This window comes from Python bivittatus, unplaced genomic scaffold (genome assembly GCF_059951505.1).
Source record: "Python bivittatus isolate LINGU-HERP-01145 unplaced genomic scaffold, Pbiv_v1 ctg000180_np1212, whole genome shotgun sequence".
NCBI classification, from domain to species: domain Eukaryota; kingdom Metazoa; phylum Chordata; class Lepidosauria; order Squamata; family Pythonidae; genus Python; species Python bivittatus.
This window is the reverse complement of record NW_028277047.1, coordinates 1,344,784-1,370,818: the sequence shown is the minus strand read 5'-3', so window position 1 is coordinate 1,370,818 and position 26,035 is coordinate 1,344,784. Positions and strand designations below refer to the sequence as shown.

The 26,035-nt window shown below is 51.6% G+C and overlaps 2 protein-coding genes across 2 annotated transcripts; both read left to right on the top strand.

Annotated features, from left to right (window-relative positions):
• The first annotated feature begins 353 nt into the window (after nt 1–353).
• LOC103052205 (semaphorin-7A-like) lies at nt 354–16,853 on the top strand. The gene is made up of 14 exons (XM_007428810.3): nt 354–546; nt 6,976–7,115; nt 7,535–7,588; nt 8,737–8,832; nt 8,958–9,063; nt 9,378–9,476; nt 9,828–9,967; nt 10,271–10,446; nt 10,875–10,983; nt 11,856–12,054; nt 12,326–12,441; nt 12,922–13,091; nt 13,311–13,366; nt 14,059–16,853. Exons 1-14 carry the CDS (start codon nt 456–458, stop codon nt 14,388–14,390), a joined length of 1,884 nt encoding a protein of 627 aa, XP_007428872.2. The 5' UTR covers nt 354–455; the 3' UTR covers nt 14,391–16,853.
• Nucleotides 16,854–17,914: 1,061 nt separating this feature from the next.
• Nucleotides 17,915–25,995, top strand: TDRKH (tudor and KH domain containing). The gene is made up of 14 exons (XM_007428811.4): nt 17,915–17,977; nt 18,999–19,139; nt 19,572–19,678; nt 19,816–20,005; nt 20,312–20,451; nt 21,197–21,461; nt 21,770–21,939; nt 22,036–22,208; nt 22,810–22,874; nt 23,165–23,316; nt 23,420–23,542; nt 24,199–24,295; nt 24,924–25,020; nt 25,347–25,995. The coding sequence occupies exons 2-13, from the start codon at nt 19,016–19,018 to the stop codon at nt 24,986–24,988; spliced, it is 1,671 nt and encodes a 556-aa protein (XP_007428873.2). The 5' UTR covers nt 17,915–17,977; nt 18,999–19,015; the 3' UTR covers nt 24,989–25,020; nt 25,347–25,995.
• The last annotated feature ends 40 nt before the right edge of the window (nt 25,996–26,035 follow it).

The window sequence follows — 26,035 nt, the reverse complement described above, 5'->3', positions numbered from 1 at the left end:
CCCCAAAATGTTTTTTAAAAATCTCCATCTTTGCCACAACCCCCCTCTCCACTTGGGATTTCCCTGCGGGGGGGTGCGGTTAATGCCCCCCCATTTAATGTCTTCGGGTTTGGGGTCCTGTTTTTCAGTTTCAGGTTTTCCCTGCTGCTGGGGGGGGGTCTGTTCTGGGCCCCGGCATGGTCTCTGGGTCTCCTCTTCCCCGCCGGCCGCTTGAGGGAGTGATGCTGACGCTTCCCACCTCTTGATGGATCGCCTTTTCTTTCTCTCGCTCTTTCCTTCCTCCTTTTTTTTTTTTTAATTGGTCTATAAATTAGAAAACAGAGCGGGGAGGGAGACGCAAACCGGCTTTGGCTCCAGGCAGAAAGAGGTCCTCTGGCTAGAAACCTCCCGCCGCAGCTCCGTCCTTTGAGATTCGCCTCTTCTGCAGAGTCAAGCCGCCCGGCGCCCCCCGAAAAATGATGGGGCTGCCCCATTTCTGCCTCTTCGCGCTCTTCTGCCTCGGCGGCGTCTCTCAAAACGTCCCCCGGCTAAAGCTGATCCCAAAAGGTGAGCCTTTTTTTGCTACGATTCCAAAAGGGGAGCCCTTTTTTTGGCGATGATGATTCTTCCAAAAGGGGACCCTTTTTCCTGTTCTTATTATTTTGATCCCAAAAGGCGAGCTTGTTTTCCTATTATTATTTTGGTTTCACAAAGCGAGCTTTTTTTCCTGTTGTTGTTCCATTATTTTTTTATTATTATTACTACTACTACTACTACTACTACTATTATTATTATTATTATTATTATTATTATGCACCCCACTTTCATATTGCACAGCTTGCCTTGGAGAGGCGTAGGTTGGATTTCTAAATGCCAAGCCTTTAAAAAGTCCAGATGTTGACTGAGCGAACCCTCGCCGCTTACCCTTGTCCTCCGAAGAACAGAGGACCGATATTCCCTGTTTGCTCATTGAATGAATGCATGGAATTAAGGCAGGATAGATTGGGGGAAAAGAGGAAAGGCAGAGAGAAAGAGAGAGAGAAAATCAACCCATCATCCAGCCAAGCCTGACCCTGTTGCAGAACCGAGGAAGTTTTTTCAACGTCTGCCCCAAATCCTCTCCTCCTCCTGAAAAATGCTTCGCAAGCCTGAGAAAGCAATTTGAGTTTCTGGCTCATTGGCTCAGCGAGGGTTGCGTTTGGGTTTGACCGATTTCTCCTCCGTGGCCGAGTCACGTACGTGGTAAAACTGGGTCCGCTTATTCCATATGGTCGAGACTCACCTTAATGGATTCAATCTGGAAAGACCAAGCTGGGGTCCCCCCTCCCCGACTCAGCCTCTTGGGGGGCTTTGGGCCTCACCTACCTCACAGGGCTGTTGTGGCTAAAAAGTAGGGGAGGGAACCCTGTGTATGGTGCCTGGGTGGACAGAGGGGCTACCAAGTGGAGATAAATACTGCCCCTTCTTCCAACAAAATGACCTTTGCAATCCACAGTTGGCTTGCCAAGGGGGCACTGGAAGAGAAGGGTCTTAGAAATGCATGGAGAGCCTTTAGAGAAATTCTTGAGGACTAGAAGCAGGATGTGACCTGCAGGGAAGGGCCAACGAGGCCCCCAAGAAGGTGTAAGAGAGTAAAAGTGCTCTTGTAAGTTTTAAAAACATTCTCTAAGATGACTCGAGTTCACGCTCTTTCCTTTCTTGGAAAATCTAAAGGATGGGTAGGCACAGAGGCATATTTCGGGGGTCTCGATCTCTCAAGCCCCCTTCTTTGAGGAGAGAAAGGCAGCAATTTTAAGGAAAAACGCTCAGCCTGAATTAGGGGGAAATGTTTCTGGGTGGGGCCGGGTGGCTTATGATTTGGAAGCAGAAACCAGCTTCTCCTTTTAAAAGAAGAAAGCCAGTTTACATTTTAAACCACCTGTTTTTTAAAGCCATCCTTAGCTGGGGAGAACTGGTGTGACACCCCCAGCAAAGCACACGCAGAGAGAGATGTCAAAGCGCCCACTTCCTTTAAGTCTGACGGCTCGCTTCTCTAGCCTCACGTAGCTTGGCTCGCTTGCCCTGAGCCGCCTCTTCCGCCTTGACTCCTTATCGGTTGAAGCAAAAGGTGTCGGAGTTGGGGGGGGAGGCTAGACGGGAAGGAACTTTTTGGCATTTTGGTGAAACCGGCTTCTCTTTTGCAAATGTGGCCCCACCGAGAGCTTTCGAAGGGTTCTGGCCAGGGGAGGAATAGAATAGAATAGAATAGAATAGAATAGAATAGAATAGAATAGAATAGAATAGAATAGAATAGAATAGAATAGAATAGAATAGAATAGAAAAATGGCTTTTCATCCTTGGCAGGGTGCAGAAGGGGGGCCTGGGCTGGGAGTTGCCGCCTTCTGCCTCCCCCTGGAACTAACCGACCCCTAAATTCAGACAGGGAAAGAGACGTTGGGTTGGCACACTGCCCTGGCATGCCCCTCGCAGGGCACGAGTGCGCAAGTCCCTCGCGAGGCCCCGACAGAGGCCGGCGGGGGCTTGATTCAGCAGAAGCCACGGAGCCACGGGAATCCAGATACAGCCCACGCGGGGTGCAGCACCTCTGGCTTCGAAGCCAAGCACGTTCACCGGCGCAGATGATTGTGCCAGCCGCTCGGGCAGCAACCGGGGTCTCTTTTAAAAAGCCTTTCCTGGGCGGAAAGAGTCCCAGACTCCATCTTTTGCAGCGTGGAGAGCCCATCTCGATGCATCTCCCTAAGACAGTGTTGTCCAAGCTTGGCCACTTTAATATGAGTGGACTTCAACTCCCAGAATTCCCCAGCCAGCCATGCATGGCTGGCTGGGGAATTCTGGGAGTTGAAGTCCACTCATATTAAAGTGGCCAAGCTTGGACAACACTGCCCTAACAGAAGCTTTCTGCACGGAGGGCGAGAGATGGAAGGGGGGCTCTGGCGTCCCCTTTTGCAGAGCATGGCTGTTTGGCTCCAGCCGGTCTGCTTCATGCGCCGCCTGGCGAGGCGCCCAAGCCCCAGAAGTTGCGCTGGGGGGGTCCCCCCCTTTCCCCCCCTTTCCCCCCGCAGAGTGGCTCCTAAGGGGGCGAGGTGGCCAATCTGGCCACCTCTGCCTGTCCCGGCCCTGTTTCGAAGCCGGGGGGCTTCTCCAGCCCGTGGGGAGGGGCGAGAAAAGCCATAACATTTAAATAAAAGTTGGCTGAATCCCTAAACCTGTGAACAAGGCCCCAAAAGCGGGGATGGGGGCGGAGAAAAATGAGAAGAGGCTCGGTTGCTTTCTCTGGAGCACTGACTGTTCAGATATACTGCGTCTGTCCATGGAGGTTGACTGTATTGATTTGTTTCTGGATGTTTTCATGCCACTGCAGTCAAAACAGTTCGGAGGGGTTTACAAAAGCTCTGCGGAGTAAACAGCCATCCGGTTTATCTGTCTGTCCGACTCAGACGATGCAACTGAGTCACAACACCAACAGGAGGAAAGAAATTAAAACCTCAGTAAAAAATCATCTTCCCTTCTAATCCTCAATCCACCGGTTACTAAAACGAGTCGGATCAGGCTGTGCAATCCAGCCTCCCCACAGGGATCGACCAGATCCTTCTGAGAAGCCCCCCCGGAGAGCAAAGCCTCCCTTCCTGTGGCTAAGAACGACAGGTAGACTGCCTTTCCGACTGGAAGCTCTATTTAGCCACCGAAAGCCAAAACGAGCCCCAAATCAGGCCTATTTCCTCCTATGAAAAGAAGGACTGGAGGGGAAAAACCAAAAAAAAAACCCCTTTTCTAAAAAAAAGGGCAAACCGTCGTAGGTCCCAATCCATTGGCAATACGGCGAGCGGAGGGCATTTCCATTCCTGCCCGAGCTGCAAAGACAAATCCTCACCTCTGCAACTATTCAGACATTCCCTGTCGAGAAAGAAGGGTGAGGGGGGTTTCTACCTGGGAGCAGGCCTCGGAGCCAGCAGGAAATCTGGGTTTGGTTTAATTTGAATTAACCCCCCCCCCCGCAAGGACAGCTGAACGCCATGAACTGGCCTTTGGCGCGTCTCCGCCGTGCGCGAGAGGAAGATATTTTTCTCTGTGAGGTCAACCCCAGTTGGGCTCTCTCTGCAATGCAGATAAAACAGAGATACTGGCACGGGGGGGGGGGGAGCTGGAGGGGGGGCCACGAAGCTCTGGATTCATTGCTGTGTTGGTTGCCTCCCCGGTGACTCACCCCTGCAGACCTCGATCGCTGCTCCCCTCCCGCCCCGTGCGCTTGGCACAGACGTGACCGAGAAACGGGGGGGGGGGTGAAACGGAGAGGGCTCGAACAACAGAAGGGTGTGGTCCCTTTTCCTCGCTGGCACATTGTGCACTTTGCCAGGGCCCAACTGGGCAGCGTCTCGGGGAGAGCATCCATTTGCCTAATGGATTCGATTGCAACCGCCCGGTACCCAGAGCATCCCTCCCGCCCGGGCTGGGGCGGCTCCGTGCATCCCGGCCAGCAAAAACAAACCGAGGTGGCCTTTTGCAGGCGGAACGCCGCGGTGGCGGCCTTGGCTTCCACCCACCTCTTTCAGAGGCCCGCAGCTTTATCCTGCAAAGGGGGTGTCAAGTCCACAATGTCCAACTCCCCATTCTGAAGCATGCTCACGCAACCAGGCTTGGTTCAGAAAAATACTTCTTTATTACGTGGTACATGTAGCTTGTAAACAGAACATTGCTAAAGCTAAAGCCTTGGGGAAACTTCCCCATATATGGTTAAGCTGCTTCCCAGCTCCCCTTACAACCATTAACAGCACCACCACCCCCAGTTACAAGTGGCAGAAACAAATCACTCCAACTCCCAACGAATGCGATACAATGGAAAACATCAAGAGTTGGGTGATGCAGGTTCTGACATGCTCCCCCCCCAAAAAACCCCTCTTCCCCACGATGGCCTGGCACCCCAGAAATAAGAAAAAGAGGAACTGGAATTATGAAGACATACATTCCCTAGAATCCAACAAGGTTACCTGGGTTTGTTAGGGTAATTTTTATAAAAGTCCCAAAGTAAGTCAGGAGCTCTAACATGTCTTTTGGAGACCCATTCAGCCAACGCTTTAGGGAAATGTTTCCAATGTACCAAATACTGAATGTCTCCTCTGAATTTTCTAGAGTCCAATATTTCCCTGATCTCAAAGTGTTGTCCCCCCTCGATCATAATAGGGTCAGGAGGGGCCACTGATGGCCTCCATTTATCAGATTCCTTGCAGGGTTTCAATAGTTCACTGTGCAAGACAGGGTTAATCTTCCTGAGGGTTTTGGGGAGGTTCAAGCGTACCGAAACAGGGTTGATTACTCTATCCACCGTGAAAGGTCCGATGAATTTATTATCAAGCTTTCTACATGCTCTGGAAGATTTCAGATTCTTGGTCGATAACCACACTTTGTCCCCCACTTTCCATGGTTCGTGGGGGGCTCTCTTCTCATCTGCCTGGGCTTTGTAACTTTCTCTAGCTCTTGCAATCGCTTTTTCAGCGATTGGCCACAATTGCCTTATCCTGTTACCCCACGGTTTTAACCCCTGTCTGAGCGTGAGGAAGTTCAGGTATAGGTACAAAGCCGTGCCCTGATACAATTTGGAAAGGTGATAGCCCAGGACTATTGTAAGCCACTTCAGCATAAGGTAACAATTCCACCCAATTGTCCCGTTGAGGGTTTATGAAACATCGCAAATATTGCTCCAACCCCGCATGCCTCCTCTCCGTCGCTCCGGCCGTCTGCGGATGAAAGGAAGAGCTCATTGCTTGCTTGGACCCCCAAAGGGTTAAAAATGCCCTCCAGAATTTAGATGAGAACTGGACCGCCCGGTCGCTGATCACTCTTTCAGGACACCCGTGTCATCTGTATATGTGCTGGATAAACAAGGCAGCCAGTTCAGGCGCGGAGGGGATGGCTTTGCACGGGATGAAGTGAGTTTGTTTAGAGAAGAGATCAGTAACAGTCCAAACTACAGTCATTTTCCTGCTCTCTGGCAGGCCTACCATAAAATCCATGGCTATTTCTTTCCATGGTTTTTCAGGGCTTGGCACCGGTTGCAACAACCCCCGTGGTGTCCCCCCTTGCCTTTTGGCCATAGCACCTACAGGACAGGTATTTACACATTCCGCCACATCCCTTCTGAGAGACGGCCACTAAAATTGCCGGCGGAGTAGATGTAAAGTTTTGACAAAGCCAAAGTGTCCTGCTGTTTTCTCATCATGGCACCTTTGTAGTACCAGATTGCGAGCCTCCAGGGGCCCGTACAGTCTATCTGCTTTCCACCATGCCCCTTCCCTCTGGGTCAGTTCTTCCTTATTCTCCTGGAACCATTCATCCTGTTCCAGGAAGCGATTTAAGTCCGTTAATAACTCTGACCTGAGGAGGGGTTTGGTGGCATTACTTTGTGATCTGGTGACGGCAGCTGACACCACCTTCTCCCGTTGGCTATTGTGCTGGGGCAGCCTGGAAAGAGCATCGGCCAAGAAATTCCGCCCTCCCTATGCCTCTCTGCGGCAACTTGCTGAGTTTCCAGGCCGAATCCTCCAATTTCTCCACCACCTTCCTTGCTCCTCGGTGCCCGGTCCCGGGCCAGAAGTGGCTGGATACCCGGCTGAACCCCAGCCTGGCGTGAAAAAGATGCCCACTCGTGAGATTGGCTTACAAGGGTGCCCACCGTGGCTCCATTGCACGAAGCCAAGCTCGGGTGGGACATGGGGGTGGCTTTGAACCCCTAGTTGGGCTCCTGGGGGTGGATCTTCCTTCCTTCCTTCCTTCCTTCCTTCCTTCCTTCCTTCCTTCCTTCCTTCCTTCCTTCCTTCCTTCCTTCCTTCCTTCCTTCCTTCCTTCCTTCCTTCCTTCCTTTGTGTGTTTCTATTTATTTATTTCTATTTCAAATTTAGTCTCATCCCACTCAGATCGGTGGGGCTGTTTTTAACAAGCAGATCTTCTCCCTTTCTTGATTTTGCTCCATGTTTTTTTCTTCCTCTTCTTCTTCTCGTTCAGACGCCATGATCCAAACGTTCAACCAGAAAGAACGGCTGATGGCCATGTTTCACGAGGCCGGGTCCCCTCAGGTGGTGGTGGGGGGCCGAGGGACAGTCTGGATCCTGACCTTTGTGGGCTCAGAAATCACCCCCACCCAGGTAACCCCCACCCCCAAATCCTCTATGGCGAAAAAGTCCCCGAGGATGGGTTCTTTTCTCAGTGCATCCCCATTGCCAAGTGGGGAGAGGAGGCAGACGTTTCGGCTTACAGCCTCCGGTTTGGCGTTCTCCATCAAACTCCAATTTTAAATCTGCCCGTGCCCGTTCTTCATCTCAGCGTGGGCCATTGGGGCTTTATGAGCTGATCGGCTGGCTCAGTGCCCGTTTTTTTAGCCCGCTCTTGCAGACAGGAATATTTTACCAGTTGCAATAATAAAGCAGGGGGAGAGAGGGTACAGTCAGAAGAAAAGAGGGGGTCGCTTTGAATTGTCCGTCGGCGTTTGGGAAATCGGACGCTCACGGTATGGGGAGGGCGTCCTGCCCGCAGGGCTCATCTTGCATCTCTCTGTGGTGCCCAGGTCCCGGTGCGCGTGGAAGAGAAAGCGGAGAAGGATTGTAAAAAGGCGGCGAAGGTGAGCCGGGCGAATTGAAAGGGGCAGAATTGGTCTGCAAGGGAGGGCGACGGTGGGAGAGGCTTTGCATCAGAACGGACACGGGTTGCACTCCCCGAAGCCCAGCGCGGCCGCTTGGCAAAGCTTTACCCCCCCATTACTTATTGATCTTGCTTGATATTTGATTTTATGAAATGGATATGCCGCCCATCTCCCCCCGAGGGGGACCCCAGGCGGCTCGCGATGAAAATCCCAAACAGTAAGAGCAGTAAAAATGTAAATATCCATATTAACCTTAGCTAATAAGAAGGCCGTATAAAAAGACGATGTACAGTTCAAGAGGGTGAATGCTTCCCAACGTTGCCAGGCCCAGAGATCTTCTAGCAGGCTTAGCATCCTTGCAGGAAAACAACAGGAATCTTTCCATATGTGCAATCTGGCCCTGCACATTTTATATCATCTCCTTGCTCACTGCTCAGCCTTTGGAAAAATACACTAGGTCAGTGTTTCTCAACCTTGGCCCCTTTAAGATGTGTGGACTTCAACTCCCAGAATTCCCCAGCCAGCATAGCATAGCATAGCTGGCTGGGGAATTCTGGGAGTTGAAGTCCACACATCTTAAAGGGGCCAAGGTTGAGAAATACAGGACTTTATACCTGTCACTAAGAGCTTGCCCTGTCCTTAAAGTGTGGCTCTACCGATGTGGTGGGTGAACACTGAACACAGCATCGGTACCAACAACAACACTGAGGACTAGCAACCTGGTCAGGATGTTGTTAGCCAGCACAGGGAGCATGAATAGCTGGCGGGCCCTGACGGCCAAGACGTGTGCTCGCTCAACCCAAATCCCTTGTCCACACGTCTACGGACGATCAGTTTCCCGTTGAAGCGCAATTTATAAAAATAAGCAAGGAACAAAGAAATGCCAGATCCCACATTTTTGCAGCTGGGTGAGTCTTCACGCCAATCCGCCCTTTAAAAGCAAATGCGTGTATTCCTGCATAGAGCCCTACAGTCTCTTTGGGGTGGGGTGGGGTGGGGGCTTGAAAGCACCTTTTTTCCCTATTAAAAAAAATAGGGCATTGGAAGTTTGGGGTTGTCCCAGCCTCTTGCTCCTGTGATGTGATCTGATTTAATTGGATTTATTTTTCCCGTTCTGCCCTCCGCAGGGACATTGCGATAACTTCATCCAGCTGATTGAAAGGGTGGAGAATAATACCCTAGTCTGTGGAACGAACGCAGGTTTCCCCAAATGCTGGATTCTGGTAAGGGGGTGGGCATCAGATGCCAACGGGGGGTTGAGAAATGGGGGGCAACAGGAATCAATAGGAGGGCGTTCTCGGATCCCAACGGCGTTTATGGGCACGCCGGTCTCGGTTTCTTCTTCCAGGTCAACTCGACATTGCAGAAAACCAGCCAGGGCCAATTTGTCACCGTGCAAGGAGACAGCATCGTTTCAGGCTCGCCCTCCCAAAATGCCGTATCCATTGCCATCGGTAAGGGCTCGGAAGAACCCAAAAAGTATTTATTTCTGTATTTATATTTCAAATTTAGCTCTCGCTGGGCGGTTTCACAGCAAAACGAGAATAAATAGGGATTCAGCTGCGACTGCAATGCAATAAAAGCCATGTTCCTACAGAAGGAATGTCTCCTTTCCGAATGTCTTTCCAAATCTCAGGCTTGATTTTTTTTTCCCGGCCTCAGGCAGAGAAGGCTGTGTGCAAATCAGGATAATGCAGGAAGGATTCCACATTTCTAACATTAAAGAATAGCATTCCTAACCAGCTTTTCTCCCATCTCCCTATTCCAGAAGACAGCCTTTATTCCGCCTTATCCGGGAACAAAAGCTCCATCCAGCGGAGTTACGGACGGAAAAAAGGGATCAAGACGAGGGAGAGTTGGCTAAGCCGTAAGAATTGCCCTTCTTTGCTTTTCCCACTTCCCTGAAAACGAAATAAGTGCGCATAATGAAACGTTATTCTTGGGGTGTTTGGCTGACTTATTTTAATTTGTCCAGCTCTGCGTCCGTGGAATCCCGAGAAGGACCCGCCTCGTTTCCAAAAGGAGCTTCTAGTCCTCATGAGGCGTGATTTCACAAAGGCTGGAAACTCTTTAAAAAGTCAGGGAGATGCTCACGTCGCAGAGCGCGTGGGCAGTCGGTGGGTCAGAGCAGCTGATCTGTGGATGATGATGATGATGATGATGATGATGATGATGATGATGATGATGATTTTGACTCACCCTGATCTTTCTGCTACAGACGCCGAATTTGCAGGAGCGGCTCTGTTCCCGCATGAAGACCGGAAGGAAGACGAAATTTTCTTCTTCTACAATGAGGTCAACCAGTCAGCTGGGCTGGACGAGGAGCCCTACAAAACTTGGCTTGGACGTGTCTGCAAGGTACGAAGGAGAAGGGCGGTTTGGGAAGCGTTTTCTTTCTGTCTTGGGTGCAGGGGAAGATTGGGTGCAATGGCTGGACAGAGCAACGTGCAGGATGGGGATTTGATTGATCGCAAGAGCACCTTTGGAAAACGTGGGAGCCTGAGCCCATCCAGGGGAAATAAAACTGAGCTTAAAGGAGGCTGGATTCAGTTTCAGATCATGGGAAGGGAGGTTGTGTTTATAGGACAGAAAGAAACTAGAATGGGTGTTGAAGGTGGCCAAGGAACGAGACTTTGTGCCTTTATCTCCTCTGGTGTTCAGGTGGATCAGGGAGAGAAGCCAGTCCTGGCTGATTCCTGGAGCACCTTCCTCAAAGCAAGGCTGGTGTGTGGACGCCCCCACGAACCCACGCTTTTCCACCAGCTGCAGGATGCCTTTGTCCTCAGAGAGGCTGGCCAGACCAAGGCGGTGTTATACGGGGTCTTCTCCAGCCCATGGTGAGCGGCGAGAAATGCCATAAAGCTGAAAGGAAGGTGGGATCCAGAATCCTGTTGGCTGCGTTCTTGGCTCTGTTGAGGGTGTGCCAACGTCAGTAAGATCTTCTAAAGTTGGGATGGAACTTATGCTGGAATGAACTTGGTAGGGAAAGAGGACATCTAATCTGAACCCGATGGAGCAACCTCAGCTACCTGAAGTTCAACCTAAACTTCCTGGGTTCGACCTAAACGACATGAAAACTATCTTTTTAACATCGCCTTTGAACCCCTTCTCTGTCGGAGCAACTCGGCTACTCGGGTGCTGTCCGTGGTCCTGAAATTCTCAGGCTGCGATCATTTTGCACACATTTCCAGAGGATACATCGATGCAAAACTCACCCCGTCGTCGTTTTTTTTTTTTAATTTACTTCTGCTTTATTTCTCCCAAGGGGCTCTTCAGCTGTTTGTTCATACTCGATGAAGGAAATCAGCTCCAATCTTGAAAAGTCCAAATTCAAGGATGCTACAGGCTCCATTCCTCATCCCAGACCTGGCACGGTAAGGTTCATCCGAGACTCTCATTTTGCTGGTGGTGTTGTTTTCGAACAGGAACACCTGAAAATCTCTCCCAGACAAATTTGGGGCCCCAGCTCTGTGCAGGTCTGTGGGGAAAAAATATACAGTAAATCTGAAATATATCCTGTGTCTTTTCCACTCTGGGGAGCAAATCACTAGAAGAGAGCTTGGAATAAAGAACTGAAAGATTTAAATGGTATCTCCTGTACTGCATTTCTCCTTCTCAGATGATACTTTCCCGAGACTTTGACATTTTCTTTTCTTTTTTTAAGCAAGACCGAATCTCAGATTTCTTTGTAATTTGTAGATTGAAAAGCAGCCTTGTCGGTGGAAAACTCTGCTTGACCATTTAATACCTGGCAACAGATCTTGAAGAATTCCTTGATTTTTGATTTTGGAGTGAAGGGCTTTATTGCACTGTTGATGGATTTTAGCTGGTTTTTATTTTCCCACCCTCCTTCCAGGATCTTGGGATTAAAAATAGTCTTCCCCTGCTGCGTTTATCCTCATAATAAAAGTGTAAGACAGGTTAGGACTCATCCAAGACCATACAGCAGGAATTAGATCCTGGGTGTCTAATTGCTACTTAATTCTTTTCTTCCTGCCCTGAACGTTTCTGCCATTATAACATTCAATGATCATTTAAAATATTGGGGACTTGCCCTACAGTTGGCAAGTTAAGATTGAGAGGGTTTTCTAACCTGCTTTTTGAAAACAGCCCATAGTTAATTGGCCAGCAAAATAACCGCATGAAACAACTTTTCTACATTCTATAAAATTCTATCGGACAGAATTTTGGTTAAAATTTGCTACGTTCCTCTAGTTTCTCTTCCTCTTTTCTTCTCCAAACTCAGTGTGTTGTACCAGATTCCAGCTCCGTCTCCAGAATGGTGACCTTCATTAAAGATCACCCGGAGTTAGAAACCGTTATCTACCCAGATGAGAAGCAACCGCTGTATGTCCTTCAGACGAACGACTCCTACACTCAGGTAGTGGTGGACAAAGTACGGGATGCCAGCAACGTCTCCCATGACGTCCTCTTCCTTGGAACTGGTGAGTTTGCTGGGGAAGGAAGTGGGTGACCAAAAGACCTTCTTCAGCTCCAACCAGGATTAAGAATGGGGCTAGACTTTGAAGGAACCTATTGAGGTTCTGCATCCACTCTCAGCTGAAGCCCTCTTGATTCTGCAAAAGTACTTGAAAGGACCCCACCCTTCGAGGCAAGCCATTCTCACCCCTTGGCTGGATTAGACCCAAGGGTTATCTAGTAAAGCATTCAGCCCCCTCCCTCTAAACCAGAGTTCTGCTTTTCTTGCGGTGACAGCAAAAGGGAAGATTCATAAAGTTCTCCGAAGCAAAGAACGGACGGTGATCATTGCTGAGATCAGCCCCTTCAAGAATGAAGCACCTGTCAGGAACATGATTCTGGATGCCACCACGGTAAGGGGAAGGAAGGACCTGTTGGTGGCATTTTGGGGCAAATATGGGGCACCATCACAGCTAATATCTCCCAGCTCTCTGGGTTGGGCGGCCAACAAAAAAGAGAGTTGGCATTTGACTTCCACTCCCTGAAAGAAGGTAAAGTTGCATTGCCAGTAATGTCAAGGGATCCATATAGGGGCACCCTTCTTAGCTTGCAACGTTCCCTTTCAAGAGATGCATTTCCCAAATCTGGAGGTGGTCCTAGATAGCAAACAGAATAGGGACTTCCTTCCTAATATGTTTTTATTCCCATGGCTAAGGAACCAACTTTGCTATCTTCATCTCTTACCCGAATAAATCTATCACCAAGATTCAACGTATGAAGGGTTTGAAACAGGGAAGGGTGTCCCATTTCCTAGCACCAGACAGGATCTCCACAGCCTCCTTGACTGAGTTCCTTTCTTCCTCTTGCACTAGAATCCATTTTGTCTCCGGTAGGGCCATCTCTACGTGAGCACCGAGTTTGAAGTGACGCGTCTGCCCCTGAAAGACTGCAGCCAGTATAATGAAAATTGCTGGAGGTGCATCTTGGCCCGGGACCCTTACTGTGGGTGGGACGCAGCTGGAAAGAGTTGTTCTGCCGTCTCCCAGGAAAACCACGCCAACAGGTCTGCCGAAAAGCAGCAGGAACGGAAGTGGGGTCTTGGGGGAGGGAGAACGCTCTGTGCATGATCCTCTGACGCCCAGAGCAGTCTTGTGTGACTTAAGTGTTTAGTTAACACCAAGTATGAGATTGTTCACTAGGCAGAAGCGAGGTGCTGAACTAGCTGGCACCTTGCCTCGGTGCAGCAAAGTTCTTGAGATGTTCCCCTGCTGTCCTTCAACAGGTTGATTCAGAGCCTGGATGCACCAAGCACCACGCAGGCGTGCAAAACAGCTGAAGGTAAATCTGTTTCTGGCAGGGACTTGTCGTGTTGGTGCACGTGGCCTTAAAGGGTCTCTCTGTCTTGTCATGATCGATCGATCACACAGGAGCCATGGATGCAACCTAAGGGAGGACCTCTAAAACAGACCTTAGGAGGGTGGGCAGGTCTAGAAGGATGTTGTTGTTGTTGTTTAGTCGTTAAGTCGTGTCCGACTCTTCGTGACCCCATGAACCATATTGCGCCAGGCCTTCCTGTCCTTCTAGAAGGATAGCGCCCCATAAATATAATGGCCAAACCTCTGAAAAGTGTCTGGAATATGGTTATAGAAGCAATGCAGTAGGATTGGGACGTGGGACCATCGTTGGCTTTGGAGCCAGATGTTGACCTCTAAGCCAGGAAGGACCAAGATAACCAGTGAGGAAGTTGGCTTGATTAAATTTGCTTTTGATTATGCCCCCTTTGAGGAGGCGCTCAAAGCATTCCTAGGACGGGTAGGGCTGGTCGGTCTCACCTGGCGCATCCTCGCCCTCAATATTTCTGGCACTGCAATTGAGAAGGGTTGAGCTGGGTCGCGCCCTGCCCTCCGACCCACCCTCACAAGCATTTTAATTTGACCACTCTCGTGAGGGACCTGAAAGCTATTCCTTTTCCTTGCTTGGGGGGGTCTCTGCCTTACCCTTCCTCTCTCCCTAAATGCCGGACACGGTAGGAAAATTAGCCCAGGCTGCCATCAAGAAAGTCAACGTGGATCGCACGGCTTACGTCTACCTGCCCTGCCCTCTGAGGTCACACCACGCCACCTACAGTTGGGTCAAGGACAGCAAGGTTTACCCCTGTTCCATGGAAGATCAATCGTGCACACTCCGCTTTGGCCAGGACCTGCCGATGGATGAGGGGGTCTTCAAATGCACTGCTAGAGAAGAAGGTTACAAGGAGGAAATTACGGCTTTCGAAGTCAGTCTCAGCAGCGGAAGGATTCTGGAGCTCGCTCTGACGGCTTCAGGCGCCGTGCTCCTTGCCATAACGATTCTCTTGCTATAGACCAGATCCCTAGCGGAGGAATGGATTCCATCATACTGCCAACAATCTCTTTTTCATTTCTCCCCCTTTTTAAATAACGGGCTTTGGACGCATCCAGCCGCTCCTACAAATTCTCTTGGCCATGCAGATTGACCCCAGGTTGCAGGAGAGAGACGTAGGGCTCTGTCTGGATGCCTCACACATGCGTTTTTCCTCCTCTAGGTCACCAGGCTGTCCAACCGTAAACCCAAGGTTGGTCTTTTGGTCATTTCTAAAAGAACACAAGCTTTAAGCAGGGGGGGAGAGCCAGTAAGAGTTAAGGCAGGTGCAAGGAGAACAAATGCTTTGTCTGGAGAGATATAGCAATCGAAGAGTTTATTCTCGTCTGGAAGTGGAATTTAAGAAAGTCCCTCTAAGTCATGGGGACTTCATCTGGCTTCCTGGTCACCCTCCCCAACTTGGTTTGCTCCCAGCTTTGAAGGGCCAAATGCTCCCAAGTTGTGCAAGAAATATATCCTGGGCACGACCTCCGACCCTGTCTTTTTAACCCTTCTGGTTGCATGTGCTACGCCACGGCGAATTGTTTTATTGCTGGAAAGAACGAAGCCAGTTACGCCTTCCGGTTGAGCCCTGGAGGAGTTGAGCATTTTTTATTTTGTGGCCAGGGAATGTGCCTGATGGTTCAACTCACACCTGGGGTCCAAAATCTCATCTTGAATAACGTCCCCCAGATAAGGTAACGTCACCTTAAGAGACTCGCAGCCGGAGGAATGTCCATGGGAGGAAGGAAACGGGCGATGGAGCAATATTTCACCGTATCTCACAGCTAGTTGGATCGATCCGGCTCCAGGGACGATGCCCGGAACAGTGCTCAGAATCCTTCGTCCGTCGCAAGCATCCGTGGCTCATTTTGAGTTGTGCTACCGTTACATGGATTTTATTCCCGTTCGGCACTGAAGCATTGCACCTGGGAAGTGTATTTTCACCAGGCTATGCTGCACCGGACTTGACTGCACGACCACTGTCAAACTGCTTTGCGTCTGCGTGTTCAGTCTTTCCACGGTGGACTTTCCATGGCTCTAGCTTGGCGGGGGGGGGGGTGCTTCTGAACTATGATGGGCTCACGCTGTTTCTATTTCCTCAAAGGGTCTGGATGAGTCTTGTATCGAGCCAGCAGCATCACGTGCCTGCTAAAAAAGCGAATGCCACCTTCAGCTATATTAACAGAAGCATCGTGCCCCAGAAAACAGGAAGTAATAGTTGGGTTCTGTTCCGTGTTGGTTAAGATAGGCCTTCTCTATCACGTGTGCCGTTCCAAGGGCCGCTTTTATGAAGGACGTAGATACATCATGGGTAGAAAGGCAGTTAAGTAGAGGGTGTCAGCCATCGCTCAGGGAGTTCGATATAGTTCAAGGGTGAAGGTATTGGAAGTGTAGGTCCAGGTTTAAATCCATTTTCAGTCATGGAAGCTCCCTGGATGATTTTGGCCCAGTCCCCCCCTCTCAGCCTAAACTACCCCACAACTGAACTCCTGGAGAAAAGACAGGATATAAATTTAACAAATAAATATATGCCTTAGCTGCATCTCAAATGGCAGAACTAGGATTAAGCTAGATGGTCTCTGAGATTGCTACACATTCATAATTTCTTCCCTCCTTCCCGTGATCTTTTCCATCTTTCCCTCGAAAGTTATGACCTCTCTTTTTTAGAATTATTGTTATGGATTTTTTTTTAATAGAAAAGTTGTAAGAAATCTACCTGCAGAAAAGAAGAGAGTTGGAGGGTAGAAAATACACATTTCTAGGGGGAAGGAATAAGGAACCTGTAAATCATCTAGGAGGTGCTTTGCTAAGAGTTGCGTTCACGTTAATGGAAAGAAACTCTTCTCTATGCAAAAGAAAAAATGCATAATTTTTTTTTTTTTTACTAGTGTGTCCATTGATCTCAGAAAAAAGTCAAACAAAGAGCTACGGTCCACCTGAATGCTGTTCAATTAAACTTAGCGCATCTCCCCATGAACCTCCCAACGCTGATTAAAATCCCTGGAGTCTGCAAATTTCTGTGCTGTCTTTTCATAGGGCCTGACATTAAAGTCCAAATGGCTTTTCCAGGAAATAAGAAAGCATAGAAGCTCTTTGATTTTCCTTTCCAGCACAGTAATAGAGAAGCAGAAACACGTTCCAGGTAGGGAGAAAGTGGAAGAAAATGGATTTAGACCCCAAAGAAAGGGAGACTGTCAGCTGATGTCTGGCTCTATGATTTGAGGGTTTAATTATCGTCCTTTCCAATAATTCAGTTTGGTTTCTGCAATTACGATCACCCCGTGTACGTACAAGCCATGATGATTAAACGGCAGCTTGCAAATCTCAGTCTCTGTTCAAAAGAAACAAACACGTTTCTCGTCCTTGTGGTTCCGGATCTTATTTATGGATTGCTTTGCTTGTTTGTAATGTTATCTGTCATTTGCCAATACATGCAGTTACATTCGGTACTCCGCCTTGCCTTTCTCATCTGTTCTTCTCTTTGAAGCCCCCGTGTTTTAGCCTCGAAACTGGTTTTAGTTGGAATTCCTCGCAGATGTTTATAGCTGGCTGGGGGATTCTGGGAGTTGAAGTCCACCCATCTGAAAGCTGCCGAGGTGGAGAAACGTTGAATTAGAGGTTTGGGTGGGGGAAGGCGTCACTTAAAAAATGGGGTGCAAAGTTTCCGGCAGGCAAGGAAGGGAATCAAAAGCGCCGACGGGGCAATTGTGTTACGGTTCCCTTGCCCATCGCTCACTTTGATCCCCACCTTATCAGACCAAGAGATTTTGGCCTCTCCCTCCCGCCAGACTCAACATTCAGGCTTCCTGGACTCGGCCCGTCTGCAAATCCAGCCACTGACATTCATCGAGATTTAAGGCCGGGCGAGAATCCAACACATGATGGTTTATTCTGCCACGGGTGGTCGGAGCTCATCGCAAACACGCAGCCACGATCGTCTTGGGTTTTCAGCAAGCCGCCAACGGAGCCGGCCCGTTGCACGTCCAGCCAAGTTTGCTGGAAATCCATGGGTTAAATTTCCAACTTGGCATAAAGGGTGGTGAAGGTATTCAGCAGGACCCAGGCCAGGCGTTCAAACTTTTAAAAATTTGGGCTGCCTTGCAGGTCATTTCCAAGCATCCTTTTTAACCATCATATGTTTGCCCAGGGCATTATGGGTAATAAATGGAGTCACAGCAGCCCCCTTTGGGCACAGGGCATCCTGGGAGATCTTAGCTAAGGTGCCTCGAGGTCATTGGAAACCACGTGCCCCTTGGGACGTGCCAGAAGGAGAGTTAAATCTCCCTCTCCCGCCCACGCCCGCTGCTGATTGGTTGCGGCCTGCCCCTTCTGTCGCCTATTGGTTGACTCAGGGTCAATTCTAGCCTCCTTTCCCCGGCGTTCCCTGAAATTGCCTCGCTCGTTCCCGATTGGCCACTCCGTTCCTACTCCCACCCTTCCCTGGGCAGTTCTCGCCGCTGATTGGCGTACGTGCTCGCGCGTGGCGACGGGACGGAGCGCGAGGTTATAAATAGCGAGTCCCGCAGAGCAGAAGCGCGGAGACGCTGAGCGGAGGCGGCGGGGAAGGTAGGGCTGGCTGCGTTGTGGGCGGGGCGTCAAGCGGGAGGACCGCAAGGAGAACTTGGATGCCCACGGGAAAAGCGGGGCGGGGAGGAATAATTTGCAAATCGTATTTGCAAAAGACATCTTGAAATAGGAGCTGATTGCAAGCCGAAGATGAATGATCGCCATGCTTTAGCCGCAAAAAAAAAAAAAAAAAAAGCGGGGGGACAACAGGTAAATTCTATTTCAAGCTGCATCGACGGAAACGGAGCGGGGAGACGCACACCCCAATACCGTCACCAGTTCTGGGCACTAAAGGAGGAGAAATTAGAGGAGGGTCGAAGAACAGCGGCGAGAAAAATTTAAATTTCCGTTTCTTGTTGCAGCTGGGAAATGGAGCTGCCGCGGGCAGAGGCAGTGTATCTGATGCCGAAGGCGTTCAGAGGAGGGAGGGAAAAGAAACAGTGGGAAGGAAACGGGAATGGCCCACTCCTGAATTAAGAACAGCTTCCTGGTGGTTAAGGTTTAGATCAGTGTTTCTCCACCTTGGCAGCTTGAAGATGGGTGGGCTTCAACCCATCTTCAAGGTTGAGAAACTGGTTTAGACGATGAGTAAGCCCTTTGCGAGCTGAGCAGCTGTGCAGGGACCGAGAGGGAGGATATGTTCTGCAGGACCTACGTGGGCGCTGCCAACGGCAATTTTAAATTGGCAGAGGAAGCTATGCTATCGGGCACTGCTCCGAGCTTCCGGGGGTCGTTCCTCCAGCAGAATCAGCAGAACGGCAAATGCGATCCAGCCGATCAATGGATGGGCGGCTTGTTACGCCGCTGGGGGGGATCCAGGACTCTGGGCAGACCTTGGTCGATGGACTTCCTGGCTCTGCAGGAGGAGGGGAGCTCAGAGCTGCCAGCCTTTCCTCCTTTGCTCCGGTGGGGGGATGCTGGGGTGGGATGGAGGCAGCCCTGGGCCTCCCTTGGGCAGTGGGGGCGAGAAGCCAAGCCGTTGACGGGCAGCCTCATTGCTTCGATGCTGCTGCCTCCCCAGGAGCTTGACAGCCCGCCATGGCCGACCAACGGGGCTCCTGCGGCGGCCTGACCGGGCTGCAGAAGATCGCGTTGGGCCTCGGGATCCCAGCCAGCGCTGCCATCCTCTACATCTTGTACTGCCGGTACCGGGAGGAGCAAGGTGAGCGCACCGGGCCCCCACCCTGCAACGTGGACTCCCCCCAGCCCAGGCGGGATGCTCGGTTGTTGGCCCAGCAGCCGAACCTCGGCTTCTCTGCCGTTCTGTCTTTTGTCCATGTCTCTCCCTGGGTGGGTGGGGTCTTCCTTCCCTTGGGGCTTCGAAACGGCCGGGCAGAGAAGGGCGGGATGGGGTGATGCTTTAGGAGAAGAGCAGGGGCGTCTGATCCAGAAGGAAGGCCCGCCTGGTTTAAGTTTTGGAACAGACAGGCTCGTTCCTAGCAAGATCAGGCATGAGGCATTTCAATGCTCTTTCCTTTGGGAGGGGGCTTTTGCTCCTTCATGCTTTACCAGGTGTAGGTGGAAGCCCTTGGAGAGGTGGGGGGGACTGTCCGAGTCTCCTCCTTCAGTTTTGGTTTCTCCTTGGCGCGTCCAGAAGAGCGGGTGCCCTTCGTGGGGGAGGAGGAGATTGAAGCAGAGCTGAAGGTGCCAAAGGAGGCTGTGAAGATCCTCATCGGGCGGCACGGGGCCAAGGTGAAGCAGGCAAGTCCAAGCAGAGGGCTCGTGGGTGGGAGACCCCCTTGGGGCCTTTTGTGAGGGAAGCGGGAAGGGTCTCGGAAGAACTACAGAAGCAGGGCAGACCCCAAAGCCTGCTGCCAAGCTCTTTGCCCCCTCTGCAGCTGCAGAAGGACACCCGTGCCCGCATCGACGTCAACCTGGAGGACTCCAGCGAGGAGCGGCTGATCCGGATCTGCGGCTTACCCGTCCAGGTGTGCAAGGCCAAAGCCGCCATCCACCAAATCTTGGCGGACAGCTTGCCCGTGACAGAGAAGATCTACGTGCCGCACCAGGTGGTCGGGCGCATCATCGGTACGCGTTCCTCCCCTCCCTTTCTCCCCAAACCCCTCAGAGCTTTCCTGACGGGGAGATGGCAGCAGCAGGAAGGGCCGTGGCCTTCAGCTGGCACCCACATGGAGGCTCCAGGGAGCTGGAGACACCGATGCTGCCCCGGGCTTTCAAGCAGGGAGGCGAGAGCCAGGTTTCTGAACAGTTTGGCAAGCTGGCAATTGAGAGTTCGAATTTGGCAGGGGAGGGGGTTGTTTCTTGGTGTCGGTGTTCTTTGTTCCCGCTGGGGCAAATGGGCTGTTTGCCTTGCTGCTGCTTCTCCTTCTCCAGGTAGGGGCGGGGAGACGGTGAAAGCCATGTGCCGGAGCACCGGGGCCAAGATCCACTGTGAACGGGAAGGGGAGGGGGCTCTTTCGCTCACCCGCCTGATCACCCTCTCTGGGACTCGCAAAGAGGTCCAGGCTGCCATGGTAAGCCTCCAGGGCCGGGCTGGGTTTCTCTCTTCCCCAACCCCGTCCCCTCTGAGCATGCAAGGATCTGCCGCTCGAAACGGCGGGTTTCCAGCTTGATGCTGCTTACAGTCCCAGCGGCTACGATTGACGGAGCCGAGCAGGTGAGAAAGCCGTTGGTGGCTTATGCTACAAGTGGTCAGATGCAGTATTTGTAAATGGCTTAATAAAGAAATGAACAGCGAATGAATGAATGAATGAATGAATGAATGAATGAATGAATGAATGAATGAATGAATGAATCAGTTACCCTGTTGTGTGGGAGACACGCACCCCCTTCAGCTTTTCCAGCGACTGAAACCCTGTAACTCTCCTGCTGGAGTTATTGCTTTGGCCCTGTTGAAGTGCTGCCCGTACGATATTCTGAACCCCTTTGGGGAGGTCGCTGGAGATTGCCCCCTCCCTGATCTGAGAACGGCAGAGTTGAAGTCCACCTCTTTCAAGGGTGTTGGGCCACCTCTGTAGCCGTATCTCAGTTGGAGAAGACCACCCGGTGTCTTCTCTGGGAGGTGATCATGGCCTACCTTGTAAAGTCGTTGTGCAAAAGACAGCAGAGTTCCGACCAGGTGGACAAGGCTGTGGTTCCCATCATCCCCAAATGGCACGGCCAAGAGGGAATGCAGGGGAACAGGAAATTGGGGGCCACACAGGGAGGTTCAGGGCAGCCACTACGCGTGGCCCATCTCAGCATTTTCATGCCGCACAGGAACTGATCAGAGAGAAGCTTTCGGAGGACGAAGCTTTCCGTAAGAAGCTGTCTCAGTCGGTGTTGGTGCGTTCTCAGCGGAAGCAGGCTCTGGGCACCCGGAGGGAAGCAGCGGCTGGCGATCAGGGGAATCTGCCTTACCTGGACACAGAGCCTGTCTGTTGGACGCCGGATCCTGGGCACCGCCGAGGCTCTGGAGATGGGCTCCCAGATTATCCCTCAGGGGATCCCCAGGACGCTTCTGGGCCAAGTTCTGCTTTCGAAGGTGAGGGAAAGGGGAGGCTCCCTCCTTCCTCGGCTGCGTTGTCACCCAGCACGCTGGTTGGAGGTAGACTGCTTGGGAATTTGGAGGATCGGGCTGGGTCTCACGACCTGAGCGTGTGATGGTCTCCTGGAAAGCCATAGATGGTTTTCTACTTTTCTGCTTTAAAACGGGAGGTTGAAGATTCCCAGTTGAGCTGTGCGAGGGGTCCACCTGAGGGCGTTGGAAGGCCTGCATGGCCACCCTCAGCTTAGTTGCCACGAGCCAGGTCCTGGCTTGGGGCCCCCTGACTCATCAGCCTTTCCTTTCAGTCCCCAGCCCGGATTTCAGCATCCACGCCAACGAGCACCTCGAGGTCTACGTCTCGGCCACCGAGAACCCCAGCCACTTTTGGATCCAAATCATCGGCTCGCGGGCCCTCCAGCTTGACAAGCTCACTCGGGAGATGACGCAGTACTACGAGAGTGGCGATGGCGGCATGGTGAGGCCCTGGCACATTCCTCCTGGAATCAAAACGCGGGAAGGCTGTAGGTCTCCATCCCCTCGCATCACCCCTGTCCTTTTGTCTCTCGCCCAGCCGGAAGCCCAGAGCGTGCACGTGGGGGACATTGTGGCGGCCTTCTATCCGGATGATTGCTCCTGGTACAGAGCCCGGGTCCTCGGCACCTTGGACGATGGGAACCTGGACCTTTATTTCGTGGATTTTGGTGACAACGGAGAGGCGCCTTTGGAGAAGCTGCGGCTGTTGAGGTGAGGGCTGGATGGGGGGGAAGAACCCAGGCCGGCGGGACGGAGGGCCTAATCCTGCCACTAGGATCGTCCACAACACTTGGACTTCAGTTCCCACCTCCTTGTTAGCAAGAGGTTGGGAATGTCATGGTTTGAAACTTCTGGAGAACATCAGCTGGCCTTCTCCTGGGCCAGCTGACCAGAGTTTGCCAGGGGGCTGTGCCACACCCTTAACAGGCACAGATAGTGGACCTTCTCTTTCGAGTGTGGCAGTGACACGGCGACGTTCTAGAGTTGAAAGTTGGTGGCAAGGGAAGTTGGTCCAAGCTTCTTCGAGTCTTAACGCACTGCCCGAAACCTGCCCCCAATACTCAGCTTGGCCACCAACTTTCAGCAAGCTCCTTCTGAAGGTGTGGTGTGGGCTGGCAAAATGGGGCTGAGTCCCCACACGGCTGGGGTGACGTGAAGAAAGCCCCTTCCCTTTTTTTTCCTGATTTATAAGCCATGCTGAAAAGCTGTTTAAAACTCAGATGATGGGCTCGATAGGAAAGGCAAGAACAGAGGGGTGGGGGGCAGAATGGGGACCTTCTGCCTCCCCTTAACCTCCTGTTTTCTTTTGAAGGACCGACTTCCTTGGTCTTCCGTTCCAGGCCATTGAGTGTGGTCTGGCCAGCGTAGCTCCTGCTGGTGAGTCCCTCCGCCTTCTTCCTTTCCCTGGGGAGATGTTGGTTTCCCCCCTAGGATTTTAGCTGTTGCCTCCATCTTCCCCGAATCCTAGCCCCGCAAGCCTCATGCATCCCTCAGGGCAGCTGGCCCATGTGCCAATGCTCCGTGACAGCCTTTCCTCCTCTGCTCGGCTACGGCAACTGAACTTTTTATCTCGGGGCTGTTGAGCCAAAGCAAAGGCTTCTGGGTGGGCGTTTCATCAGGCTTTCGCCTTCTGGCACTGACTCGGATCGTCCCCTGCCCTGGAACAGGGGAACGCTGGGAAGAAGCTGCCGTGGATGAATTTGACCGCCTCACCCAGTGCGCCAAGTGGAAGCCGCTGATTGCCAAGGTCTCCAGCTACGTGCCTTCCGGAAGTAGCATGTGGCCGCGCATCCGCTTGTACAGCCCCACCGACGGGCAGGTGGGATGATCCTGGGTTGGATCTTCTTTCTTAAAAAAAGAAATGCTTAAGGGCAAAGTTTGGCCCAGTGAGCGCGGGTTGACAGCCCGGCTTCTCTTCCCAGAACGTCGACGTGGGAGAGGAACTGATACGGTTGGGCTACGCGGTGCGGCGGTCGCAGGAAGAAGACGGTGCCCCCTGTCCGTTCGACGAAGGGGAAGCCTTGAGCGAGCCCCTCGGGACCCTGGTGAGTAACCACGCCATGGATCCTTCCTTTCTGGGTCTACTGGCTTTGGCAGGAAACGTGGCCAGTCTCGCTATGGAAGACTGGGCAGGGTCTTTTAACAGGCGAATTAAATTTTAACGGGGTCCGTTATTTTTAACATCTCTTCCTATTTTTTGTTTTTTTATACTTTGGAAGGTATTTATGGATGCGTTTTTTTTAACCTTGTACGCTGCCCAGAGTCGCTTGGAAAAAAGCGAGATGGGCCGCTAATGAATTGTGTAAATAAATAAAAACGAAATATCCCTGCCCTGGCGTTTGGAATTGCAAACTTGGGTGCTGAGTGGGCTCCCAGGACAGCAGAAAAGCCAGATGTTAAATGGTTTTAAGTCTTCCTCTGGCTGACATTTCCACGTTGAGCTTGGAGTGGGGACCATCTGTGACCCTGCTGCTCTGCCTCCCCGAGGTAGAGTTGCTCCCCCAGTTTCCTTTTTCTTTTTTTTGCTGACCAGAGACAGAGCCTCCATAAGAGGAAAAGAGCTGGCTTTTTGTTTGTTCTGCCTGATGTGCCCCTCAAAAATGGCCCGAAGCCTTCGGGGATGCCTTTGGGGCTGGGTAGATCTGCCAGCCATCGTGCCAAGGGGGCATCGTCCAAGCCACTCGCCTGCTTGTTTTCGTAGGGAAAGCCACCTGGGACATCCTTGGAGAACCTTCTCTCGGATATGCAACAGAGCCCCGATGAGAGACTGCTCAGCCCGTCCTGCCCCAGCCTTTCAGGTACCCTGCTGTATCCGTATGCGTGTTTGCGTGGTCTGCCTGCGCCCAAGCTGCAGAAAATGATTGTCGGTACGTTGCACTTCGCAGATACGACGTGTTTTTTTAACAAGAACCTCTACTGGCAAAAAGATTACGACTCGCAGGAGGTTGAGAGGATGATTAGCATTTTTTAGCAATGAAGTATTTTTTAATTAAGATGCGCACATCGGGGGTTTTTTAAGACATAGTGCTATTGCCCACCGAATAGATTACAGTATTGTGTAAACGTAACTTGTGTATGCACCAGGAAACCAAAAAATTTGTGTGACTCGCTTGATTGCGGTGGTATGCAACCGAACCCGCAGTATCTCTGAGGTGTGCCTGTACACGCAATTACAGGAGGCCACGGCCTTCCCCAGGTTGTGTCCAACAGAAGGATTCTTTTTTTATTCCCCGAAATGATTGCTGATTTGCCCCCTTTCTCTCAAAGGGCCTGGCCCTTTCCTCGTCGCCCTGTGTTTTTTTTTCTGTTGGCCAGTAGCTCGAGCTCCTGCACGATCCTTCTCCCAGCTCCCATCTTTTCCCACTTCCCCATCCCGCCTGTCTGGGGTTGGCGTCCAGAATGCCAACCCTGTCTCTCATTCTGCAGAGGTAGCCTCCATGTCAGAAGGGGGGGACCTGTTCCTGTTGGAGGAGAACTCGTTGACGCCATGAGCCTCAGAGATCCCGAGATCCCAGGAAGGCCGGTGAGGGGCACTTGATTGGGGGAGAATTGAAGCATTGTGCACCAAGAATGGGAGGCCCTTTGGTTGCTTGGGGGACAGTGTTGGACCCTCTAAAGTCTGGGGCCCTCTTGCTTTGCGTGGGGCTGCAGATCCCAGCCCCCTAGTCCAAGCTTGCAAGGCCCAGATACTTAGTTAGGGAAATTTAACATGGGATGGCTTGGTCTAAACCAGGTTCCCCGGCCCAATATTTTGGGGCTGCCCCAGTCGAGATTTCTACTGCGGACCCAACACCTCTGGAAAAGGGACTTTGAGGAAGTGGACCTTAACGTCTGTCTCTTCTGCTTCAGATCCTCCGCCTGGAACGGAACAGAGGGAGCCTTGTTTCTTTGAGGGGGCACGGGAAGATCCCACCGCCGGAGGGACCATTTTGGCATCCTGTGGGGGACGTGCGGCCACCAGTAGTCTCTTGGCACCCCAAGAGGGAGCTTTATTAGCACTGTTCAGATGCATTTGGATGGCTAGTCGGGGATTGATCTGAGCTGGTTTTGACCAAATACGAGCCGCCCGCATCTAAGTTTTCTCTGGGCCAGGCTGGGAAGTTCCAAGGGAGAGGACTGGATGGCTGTTTCTCCCCCAGAACATGACTGTTCATGTTCAAGTTGGGCTGTTAGACCCTGAATCCACCCTTTCTTTCTGACCCGAAACACATTTTTGGTCCCCCACCTGTCTGGAAAGGGGTGGGGCAGCCTGCTTCATCTTTGGCCTAAGCCCCAACGCCTTGTACCCCATGGCGTTGGTCTAAAGTTGGCAAACGGGTTGTCTGAAAGGACAGGGGGACGCGGGAGAGTTCGTTTTGCAAGAGTTGAGTTTTGTTTCGAGCCTGCTGGGGTGGGACAGCTACACGGAGAGGTGGGACGTGAATGGCGGTGGTGAGGTACCTGTGGCAAACTTCCAGTGAAGCTTTTTCGTTTTTATTTTTGTCTGAAATAAAAGCTGGCATTTGGCATTTCCTCTCCAGAGTCAAAAATGCAGCAGC